The sequence below is a fragment of the Bison bison genome, unplaced genomic scaffold (genome assembly GCF_000754665.1).
Source record: "Bison bison bison isolate TAMUID 2011002044 unplaced genomic scaffold, Bison_UMD1.0 scf7180017864215, whole genome shotgun sequence".
Classification (NCBI taxonomy): domain Eukaryota; kingdom Metazoa; phylum Chordata; class Mammalia; order Artiodactyla; family Bovidae; genus Bison; species Bison bison.
Window position 1 is genome coordinate 3,136,852 of NW_011494787.1, and position 11,787 is coordinate 3,148,638.

General features: G+C 36.7%; 1 protein-coding gene across 1 annotated transcript in view; it reads right to left on the reverse strand.

Moving 5' to 3' along the window:
• APLF (aprataxin and PNKP like factor) overlaps window positions 1-11,787 on the reverse strand; it is a 93,441-nt gene that overhangs the window by 28,329 nt on the left and 53,325 nt on the right. The window contains exons 7-8 of the mRNA XM_010845324.1: window positions 6,947-7,302; window positions 543-668 (exon numbers count right to left, since the gene is read on the reverse strand). Of these exons, the coding sequence (XP_010843626.1) occupies window positions 543-668; window positions 6,947-7,302 (482 nt within the window). The remainder of the gene's footprint in view (window positions 1-542; window positions 669-6,946; window positions 7,303-11,787) is intronic.

Below are 11,787 nucleotides of genomic sequence, written 5' to 3' on the forward strand. Positions count from 1 at the left end.
TGAAACTAATACTTTGGCCACCTGATGTGAAGAACTGACTCATTTGAAAAGACCTTGATGCTGGGAAAGATTGGGGGCAGGAGAAGGGGACAACAGAGGATGAGATGGTTAGATGGCATCACTGATTCAATGGACATTGGTTTGGGTGGACTCTGGGAATTGGTGATGGACAGGGAGGACTGGTGTGCTGCGGTTCATGGGGTTGCAAAGAGTCGGATATGACTGAGCGACTGAACTGAAGGAGTCTGGATAGAATGTATAATGGGGTAGCATTGACAGTTTTTAAATTATCTGATTTGCAGTGTTAGAAAGTCAGGAAAATTTTCAGGCATTTCTAATGTTAATAATTTCAAAAATTTAGAATTCTCTAAAGGAAATAATATAATTCTACCTAGTAATAAAATAAAAACCTAATACCTATGGAAGCTTAAAAACTAAAAGTTAAAGGCTTGAGATGAGAAGCTTACCTGTAGTTTCTCCTGAGTAAGTTAACAGAGATTAAACAGAAAAGCAATGTAATCAAACATTTCAGGTTTACAAACCTATAACAAGATGCTCCATAGGGACATTCAGGCCGGTCATCAGCTTCATCTTGACACGTGATGTTTACACCTCCATAATCACTATCACCAGGGTGACTGAAGTGTTGAAAATGGACAGGATTTTTCCTATGAGAGTGACAAACATACTGTCAGAAAAAATAATTAATAGGGTATACTAGATTTCTAGATAAACTAGAAAACATAATAGCATATAGCAGAAAATCAAATAATACACATCAGATTATTCCAGAGCATGAACAACTAACATTACATTGTTAAAAATAAAGCTCATGATAACTAGTCAGTGCAGAACCCTAATAATAGCAAAATTAATTTCTGGTGACATGGAAAAAACCATGATTGCAAACATTACTTTAAATAGGATATATATAACAGACTATGTTGACTAATATATATGTAGGATAAAAGTATTATAAGCACATATAGCTTTTAAGGGTTTTCCTGGTGGCTCAGATGCAAGAATCCACCTGCAATGCAGGAGCCCCATGTTCAATCCCTGGGTCAGGAAGATCCCCTCGAGAAGGCATTGGCAACCCACTCCTGTATTCTTGCCTGGAAAATCCCAGGGACACAGGAGCCTGATGGGCTACAGTCCATGGGGCTGCAAAGAGTAGGACATGATTGAGTGACTGAGAACATTTAATCTATTAGAAACTAAAAATGAGAAATTTTAAAAAATATATTCACTTTAAAATAGCAGTAAACCCTTTACACATTATCATAAAAAGCAAATCTTAACATAAATACCTATCTTCCAAAAAAAAAAATTGATGGAGACACTGTTTTATACTTCAGAAATTTCTTTAATATCTGGCTTAACGGAGGGCATTTGGATTCTCCTATCTGCTTCTGCATTCAATCATTAACACAAATCATAAGCCATAAGCCTCTGGGAAATTCTACTGTACACTTGTGAGTGAGAAAATCAGAGTAGAAAGGCATATATGAACAATGGTTATGCATATATGCACAATGGTTATTATGAAAATGGTTTGGCCCAACAGTTTTCCTAAAAGCATCTTGGGGACCAGGCCCTGAAAGGGCCTCTGGACCATACTTTGAGAAGCAATGTTATAAAACAGTATATTAGTTAAGAATCTGCCTGCAATGTGGGAGACACGGGTTTGATCCCTGGGTTGGGAATATTCCCTGGAGGAGGGTATGGCAACCCACTCAAGTATTCTTGCCGGGAGAATCCCATGGACAGCGGAGCCAGGCAGGCTGCAGTCTATGGGGTCACAAAGAGTCGGACATGACTGAAGCGACTAAATACAGCACAGCACAGAATTTAGTGAAGCTAATTTATCAACATAAGTTGGAAAAGTGGTTGGGACAAAAGAATGAAGATGTCTCAGGGGAAGAAACACCAGCAAAAATCTTCACATTAAAGAAATTATCAGAGATATTTCACTATGAAAGATAAAATACTGGAAGCTAAGGAAAACTTCAAAAGGTGTATAACAATTTTTTTTTAATTTGTAGCACACCAGGCTCTTCTGTCCATGGGGTTTCCATGGACAAGAATGCAGGAGTGGGTTGCCATTTCCTCCTCCAGGGGCTCTTCCCAACCCAGGAATCAAACCCGAGTCTCCTACTTGGCAGGCAGATTCTTTACAATGAGCCATCTGGGACACCCCAATTAGCTCAGGCATAGAGATGATCTTTGTTTCATATATTAAGTTATGTGAAGAGAATGGGACAAGTACTGTTCAAACTACTCTTGATATATTGTTTTTACAAAGAAATAAAACATCTTAGTTCCAAAAAAAAAAGTATATTAGTTTCATCTGTACTTGAATTAAAATGGAAATATATAGTATGTACTTCTTTGAGAATGACTTTTTATGTTTATATTATTACTCCATACTGTTTCATATAACAACAGTATACGTTTATTACTGTGCAATGGTCCACTGTATGATTTTTTTGTCCATTCAATGAAGATGCCAAGACCATTCTAAAAGGAAAGAATACTCTTTTTAAAAAGACAAATGGTGCTGGGAAAACAGGATATTCACATGCAAAAGAATGAAGTTGGACCCTTTGCTCACGCTATATACAAAAGCAACTTAAAATGTATCCAAGACATAAAAATATGACCTATATAAAACTTTTAGAAGAAAATGGGAGAAAGCTTCAAGACATTGGATTTGTCAAAGATTTCCTGCCAAATGCAAAGGCAAGAAATGTAAAACTAGGCAAACTGGACTACATCAGAATTTAAATTTTCTTTGCATCTAAGGATGCAATTAATAAAATCAACAGGCAACCTACAGAATGGGAGAAAATATTTACAAGTCATGTACCTAATGAGTGGTCAATAATTAGAATATATACAAAATTTGTACCACTCAATGACCAAAAAAAAAACCTTGAATAACAAATGAGCAAAGGAAAGTCTATAATCCAAAGAAATTTCTATTCAATACACAAATGAGCAATAAGAAAAGATGCTCAAAATCAGTAATCATTATAGAAATGCAAATCAAAATCACAATGTATCATGCTTAATATCCATTAAAATGATCACCACCAAAAACCCAGAAAATAGCAAGTGTTGGTGAGAAAGTGTAACACTTTGAGTATTGCTGGCAGCAAATGTAACAAGTGTGGAGAAACTGTAATGCTTTGTGCACTGTTGGTAGAAATATAAAATGGTATATCTGCTATGGAAGATAGTATGATGGTACCCTGCAAAATTAAAAATAGAATTGATCCAGCAATTTAACTTCTTTATTTATATCCAAAAATAAATGAAAGTAGGATCTCAAAGAGTTGTTTTCATACCAAAGTTCACAGCAGCATTATTCACAATAGCCAAGAAATGGAAGCACCCCAAATGTCCATTGAAAGATGAATGGATAAACAAAACAAGGTATATACATAAAATTGAATATGATTCAGCCTTAAAAAGAAGAGAAATTCTGACTCATGTTACAATATAGATAAACTCTGAAGACCTACATAAAGAGTCATGTCTGACTCTTGAGACCTCATGGACTACACAGTCCATGGAATTCTATAGGCCAGAACATTGGAGTGGGTACCCTTTCCCTTCTCCAGGGTATCTTCTTAACCCAGGGATCAAACCCAGGTCTCCCACATTGCAGGTGGATTCTTTACCAGCTGAGCCACAAGGGAAGCCCAAGAATAATGGAGTGGGTAGCCTATCCCTTCTCCAGCAGATATTCCCAACCCAGGAATTGGACTGGGGTCTCCTGCATTGCAGGTGGATTCTTTACCAACTGAGCTATTTATTAGGGAAGCCCACATAAAGTTAAGACAGTCACGAAATAACAAATATGGTATTCTTCCACTTATGTAACTATAGCCAAAATTTACTTGTTTTAATCCCTGACCACTTAGGTACTATTTTCATATATTTTAATTTCACAAATATGTTACATAACACAAAAGTTATTAGTGCTTTATACAGTCATATTCAATTTTATTATGCTTCTATTTTTCCTTCCTGAATGTCTATAACTTCCATACAGGGTCTCTCCTGCTTGGCAAATACTAAACTCCATTGTTGTTGCCTAAGCTCCATGAGACTGCCCAAAGCTCTGTCTGTTCTCTTAGCCCTCAGCATGAAACATTAAAAATTTGTCAAATGTCACAAGGGAAAAAGAAGCCTTAAAGTGTGACTGCCTCTAATGTTCTCAAACATGCGTGTTCAGCTTTGCTAGTTGTTCTCAGTGGGAGGTTTGGTCCTCAGTGAGACACTGCACATGTATTAGAGATAAAAACCTTATTTTATATACTATTAACTCATAATTTTTATGTTCTTATTCAGATAAAACTATTTTAATTAAAGCATTAATTTCTTACATGCTAATAACAGATCTTTCAATTTCTGTCCAATTTTTAAAATAAGTTTACTAATGGAACCATATGCTATTAAACAAAAAAACTACATGACCCCAGAAGAACAAAAGCTTTCAAAACAAGTTTTTTGGAAACAACAGTTTCTACAAAGTTAAATGCTGTTTTGTTGTTTTCAGTTTCTCAAAGGATTGAAAGAAGATGTGACTGCTTTAGACAAGGCTGAACTTGATGTGTCTGTGATATAAACAGTGATTATCTGGATCTAAAATTTAGTACAGAAATCTCTGTTGGAGATACAGACTTGGGAGTTAATAGCATAACATCAAGGGGTTGAATAAGACTTCTCTTGAGCAATAATTTTCTATTATGACAGAACATGTAAATAATCGGTGGTGGTGATGGTGTAGTTGCTAAGTCGTGTCCTACTCTTGTGACCCCATGGACTGCAGCCAGCCAGGTTCCTCTGTCCATGGGATTTTCCAGGTAAGAATACTGGAGTGGATTGCCATTTCCTTCTCCAGGGGATCTTCCTGACCCAGGAATCAAACCGGAGTCTCCTGCATCACAGGCAGATTCTTTACCTAATAAACTATGATATTAAATATCAGATCTAACATCACACATTAGAAACTGTACTAGGAAAAAAGTTGTGTAGGATAGAAGCTGAGCAATGTAGGGAAGAACAGGCATATCAGAAAAGGATGCAAAAAGGAACTGAACGAGTCTTTCAGCAGGACAGAAGGGAGGAAAAGGGATCAGCGCATCCAAAGGACACAACAACAGCCTGACGGCATGGTGCGTCTGAAGAATCACTGGCAGTTCAGGGCCTTCTGGACTCTGCTAAGAAATCCAGCCTTTAGACACTGAAGGATTCTGTAAAAGAGAGTAATACTGTCAGATTTTTTTCTCTCTTCTTTTTTATCTTTGTTTTTATTTTCTCAGTCAGATCATTCAGTCAAGAATGAGGAAGAAATCTGAACCTGAGGGAAAGTGTGGAGACTTGGGAGATTATTTACTAGCTCCAGAGGAATCATGGCATGAGCTGAAGCAGTGGCATTGAGGCTGGAAAAAAGATACATTTAACTGACTGCTATGATATACATATATAACAAGAACTCAATGTAGGGTTTTTTTTCCCCTTTATTATAAATATGTGTTCAGTCTTCCAGATTTCAGTTGCAGATATTTCATGGGTATTAATTATGTATATCAAAATGAGTGAAAAAGTAAAAAAATATTCACAAGCTATGACTGATTAATGTGTCATCATCAAGTATGACTGAATTCATTATGATCTTGATAGAACATTAAATCATGTTTAACAAAGACAAATACCAGTTGAACACTGTCACAGACTGAACTGTGTGCCCCACCCTCAAACTTATATATTAAAGCCCTAACCCCTAGTGTGACTATATATGGAGGCAGGGCCTTAAAGAGATAATTCAGATTAAAGAAATTCATAAGGGTAGGTCCTTTAATCCCAAATGACTGATGTCCTGATAAGATGAGGAAGAGACTCCAGGGATGTTTATTCACAGAGAAAGGCCATGTGAGGACACAATGAGAAGGTGGCATCTGTAAGCCAATGAGAGAGACTGCAGGAGGACTCAATCTGCCAACACCCTGATCATAGGTTTCTAGCCTCCTGAACTGTGAGATAATAAATTTCTCCTATTTAAACCACCTAATCTATTTATAAATTATGTTCCATATGCGGGACTAAGGCCATCATAAATAAGACAAAATTGTGAATAAATGCATAAATTATAATCATTAAAATTGGTTATTCAAATGTTAAAATGGCACTGCACTTTAAAGAGATATGATGAATGAGAAATTAACAGAATATGTGATATACATATGCTATTGCATAGAAGATAAACTATACTAGAATGTATTTATAAGATATTTAGTTTGATAAGTTGCAATAGCAAAGAAAAACTTCTGCAATAGGGCTATGAAACATAGAGAAAACACAGTATAAACATACAGCCTAAAACTAATTCACAAAGTATGAAATTAGAAAATATAATACAATATAATCAAATGAAGTAAGTAGAAGAGTTACCAATCAATCCAGAAAATATATATTCAGTTGTTTTAGAAGGCACCATGGTGATTTAAAAACATTTTTAGAAAAATATAAAAGAAAAGGCATAAGTATAATAAGATGCTTAAACACAACTTAGAATTCTGAGAGTTATACTGTATACATAAACTACTTATGAAGCTATCTTTCTAACACCTAAATAAGACATTAATAAGCAGGTATTTAGGTCTGAGTGATCCTGTTTTCAAGTCTGTATTCCCCAGTTTCTTGTAGTAGTCAGCGTATCTACAATGAAACATTTAATTCCCCACTATATTTTAAAAGCCTCTAGAAGGATTTGCAAGAACACATACTGAAAAAGTACAGACCAGCAGAAACACGATAAAGCTCCTAACCTTTAGGCCAATGGGTCTTATTAGTCTTTTAACACATGATAGCATATATTTACATGCTACATGCTATGAAATACTGGAATTATATGCTACCTGTAATTTTGCTTTACCTGTAGCAGTTTGCCCCATACATGCAGGATGTTCTCTGTACCTTGTTTTCTTCAGAACCACTTGGAACTGAATCGGTTGGCTTCGCCTGCACACATTCAGGACTGGGCGGATTAGAGCTGGGCTCAGGATGAGATTTTTGAGGCTTGTCACAGAAAGACTTGCTCTGGGTACTGGAATAACTCTCAGAACAACTTCTCGCCATGCTGTCTTCATTTGAACTTCCCTTAGTGATGATTTTATGTTCAGAAACCTTACCAAGTGCCTCTACTGGGACTTTGCTTCTCTGTGGATTAGTCTTAGTGTTATCTATCTCTGTGTTATGTAACGTGGCTGCAGAAAATGACTGTGGCATTTCCTATAAGAAAATCAGGAAATAAATAATAAATAAAAGCATATTTCAAAGGAAATGTGTAAGTTTAAGCATAAATGCATGAAACTGTAAGATTCATGCAATACGTATATTTTAAAACTTTAAGATCCATATTTTAAAGTTATTAAAAATGTCATTGTCTATATCTCTAGTTTAATAACTTTGAAATAATCTACTGTTATTAGAAAAGGAATTTACAGTTATGTCAAACCTTTACAATCATGTCAAACATTCAGTGAAAAATAACCAGAAAAATACAAATGAAACATGAGAAAATCCAACATTTGCTCATTTGAATATAGTCTTCCCCTCAAAACCTACTTGGCTCTTAAATTTCCTGTTCAACAATGTGCCACACTCTTCTGCACTGTTCTTATAATTTCTTATAAGTTACTGTAATACTTTATTTCTACCCTCTAAATCAAGATTTTTCCCCCTTCAGCTGAATGATGAAATTGATCCTCCTTCACAGAAAAATTCACATGAAAGCTATCTTATGATTAACTTCGAAAATAAGATTCCTTTGAAGTGGTATGAATAACAGTTTCAGTTTAACGAATTAAAGGTATTTTGAATCAAGTAAGTATTCTCATTAGCATTACAGAACCTTTTTAATATGTACTTACCACAAGTACAAAGAGTAAGCCTAGTCTTATCCTATTAAAAATGACCTCTTAATTACTTATACTTCCTGTGCAGTGCAGACATTGCTCAGATAAACTCCAGTCCTCAGGGTAAGGATGTGATGAAAACATATTAGATACACACGAATGTTCACCCCCACGTATAACAAGAACTCATGTATGCTGGCTGCCTTCTGGAAAAAGCTGGTTTTAATGTTTTTGATATCCAACAGCTCAAATTTCTTGAAGATATTATCAACATGACTTTTTTAGACTAATTCCTTAGGTGTTTCCATAGTTTTTTCATTTTTAAGAAACACAGTAGGCCAACTTTCAAATGTTATCCAAACTGACTAAAGACCTTGCAAAAAGAACCTAGATCAAATCATGGTTCTTGTATAGCAATAGATAACCAGGTGGAGTTGGCCCTCAGTTGATGGCATTTGTACCACATCCTGCCAACATATATACTCTTTCCCAGCAAGCTGCTCAAGTACACCCCAATCTCATCTCCCTTTACTATAGGACCCCAACTAATCAGGACCTACTGTGGGGTGGAAACAGAGCAATTCTGACCCACCTCCTTATCTGCAGTCCTCTACTGGCTCAACTCTCACCAATTTTCTTTTTCTCTGTTCAGGTAGTACTGGGATAAGTGAGCAAATCTTTATTGGCTAAGCAGGGCCAGTAAAATTTCAGTCTCTTGTTCCTGTTGGCATCTCAGAACTCCACAATAAACGCTCTCAGAGCACATCTCTTCTCTTAATTTTAGAAAGGGACAAAATAACTTCTTCCACCAAACACAGCACTCTCCCAAATCTTACAACCTTTTTTTGTCTCAGTTCTCTAAGTATAAAGCCTGGGGGAAGGGACAGTGAATTTCTCGTCCCTTTCAAAAGTTCCCATAGGAAAAAGCCTAGCCCTCACTGCTGGGGGCTCCTTTCAAATATGAGATGCTTACAATTAGTACTTCTGCGCTGGGTGTTGGGCCTCAGCAACAGTATGGGGACAACAGGGAAAAATATCCCACTCCTGTCATATTTATTATAGGGGAAAAAAGGACACAGGTAGGAAAGGGTTAAATAAAGGAGAATACTTTCTTACCATGAAACACTGGGCAGAGATTGAAAAGAATGAGGTAGATCTCTCTATATATATATCTCTAAGGATTTTTAAAATTAAAATATATATACATTATATACAAATACACATACACACACACAATGATTCCATCTAGGTTGTAAAAAAAAAAAATTCCCTACATATCTATTTGAGTACTTACCTATGTAAGTCCAAATGAAAATTTAGAAGGGCGTAAACCAATGTATTAGTATGCAATGAGATGGAAGGAAAAGGTGAATCAAAATTTTCATTTTACTTTAACATGCATCTGAATGCATTTTTGACAACAAGCATCTACTATATTACCATTTAAAAAAATGAAAAGCAAACCAAGTAATACAAGAAAAGATATAAAGTATAAAGCCATCATATTTCAACTCGCTCTACTTTCATGAAATGTAAAGAAGGATTTATTTTTTAAATATCTTTACAAGGAATATGTTTAACATGTTAATTTATTCCAAAAGAGAAAGGAGTAATAAAGTCACAGATATCAATACTATATGGATCAGGGGTTCTCAAATATTTTAAGAGGCATAAAAGCTGGAATTCATAATGTTCATTATGGAACTCCATGAAATATTGATATTCAGTAGGCCCTTGGCATTCAAGAATTTAACATTTGTGGTTTCAATTATTCATAAATGGTCCCAAAAACCCATTACATGCAGTAATTTGTAAGTTTGCTGAGATATAAATTCATAGTATGCCAGTTAAAAAGCTCATGAGCCAGAACAAGTCACTGAACTGGCAAATGAGAGAAGAGGAAAGATGGAGGGTGCTGTGTACTTGGAAGAAGTAGGGGAAGGCAGAGAGGTCCATTTTTAATTTTATATCTGAGACCCACATGGCTTATGTCCCAGATTACATGAAAATGTGAAGAATAAAGTGTAGGAGGCTAGAGATTCATGACAGAAGAGACAGATCTCCTACACTCTCTATAAAAATACATGCTATAGACCTCAGGAATTGAGGAGCATGCAGCTGGTGGAAGGTGACCTTGGTGCTTGAAGTTGGCTAAAATGTATTATATTAAGGCTATTTGGGCTTCCCAGGTGGCTCAGTGGTTAAAAAAAAAAAAAAATCTGCCTGCTAATGCAAGAGACGTGGGTTCGATCCCTGGGTCGAGAAGATCCCTTGAAGAAGGAAATGGCAGTTCATTCCAGTAATCTTGCCTGGGAAATCCATGGACAGAGGAGCCTGATGGGCTACAGTACAAGGGGTCACAAAAGAGTCAGACACGACTTAGTGACTGAACAACACACTTAACAACAAGGCTATTAAAGTAGACTGTTAAGTTCCCCCAATAAGTCCTCCCTTATCCCTCAACTCTCTGAAGGTTTCTTTTTCTTTTTCTAGCTTGTGAGATATTAGCTCCCAGACTAGGGATTAAACATGGGCCCACAGCAGTGAAAGCACTGAGTCTTAACCACTGTGTCTAGACCACCAGAGAATTCCCCATCTGAAGTTCTAATATACTTCAAAGGAGAGAATAAAGAACTTCCCCCGAAACAAAGATTCCCTGGAGAAGGAAATGGCAACCCACTCCAGTACTTCTTGCCTTGAAAGTCCCATGGATGGAGGAGCTTGGTGCAGGCTACTATCCATGGTGTTGCAAAGAGTTGGGCACGACTGAGCGACTTCACTTCACTTCCTGAAACAAGGTCTATGAAGCAATTTGCTGTTGTCTCCAAGCTGCCCTTGGAAAGAATGTTTGTGCTAATGAATTGTCTTAAAAGTGCTGTATGAATCCATTAGTTCCCACAGGTTAAGGACTAAAAAATTCTAAACTCCAGCCTTAACTTCACTCTTGAACTTCAAACTCATTCATGGCATACATGAACTGTGAACTACCAGATGTTCAAGCTGGATTTAGAAAAGGCAGAGGAACCAGAGATCCAATTGCCAACATCCACTGGATCATTGAAAAACCAAGAGAGTTCCTTGCTTTTACATACTGCTGCTTTATTGACTACGCCAAGGCCTTTGACTGTGTGGATCACAACAAACTGTGGAAAATTCTGAAAGAGATGGGAATACCAGACCACCTGACTTGCCTCCTGAGAAGTCTGTACGCAGGTCGAGAAGCAACAGTTAGAACTGGACATGGAACAACAGACTGGTTCCAAATAGGAAAAGGAGTACGTCAAGGCTATATATTGTCACCCGGCTTATTTAACTTATATGCAGAGTACATCATTAAAAACACTGGGCTGGATGAAGCATAAGCTGGAATCAAGATTTCCGGGAGAAATATCAATAACCTCAGATATGCAGATGACACCACAACTTATGGCAGAAAGCGAAGAAGAACTAAAGAGCTTCTTAATGAAAGTGAAAGAGGAGAGTGGAAAAAGTTGGCTAAAACTCAACATTCAGAAAACTAAGATCATGGCATCTGGTCCCATCACTTCACGGGAAATAGATGGGGAAACAGTGGAAACAGTGGCTGACTTTATTTTTGGGGGCTCCAAAATCACTGCAGATGATTTCGTGACTGCAGCCATTAAATTAAAAGATGCTTGCTCCTTGGAAGAAAAATCATGAAAAACATAAACAGCATATTAGAAAGCAGAGATATTACTCTGCCAACAAAGGTCCATCTAGTCAAAGCTATGGTTTTTCCAGTAGTCATGTATGGATGTGAGAATTGGACTATAAAGAAAGCTGAGTGCCAAAGAATTGATGCTTTTGAACTGTGGTGTTGGAGGAGACTCTTGAGAGT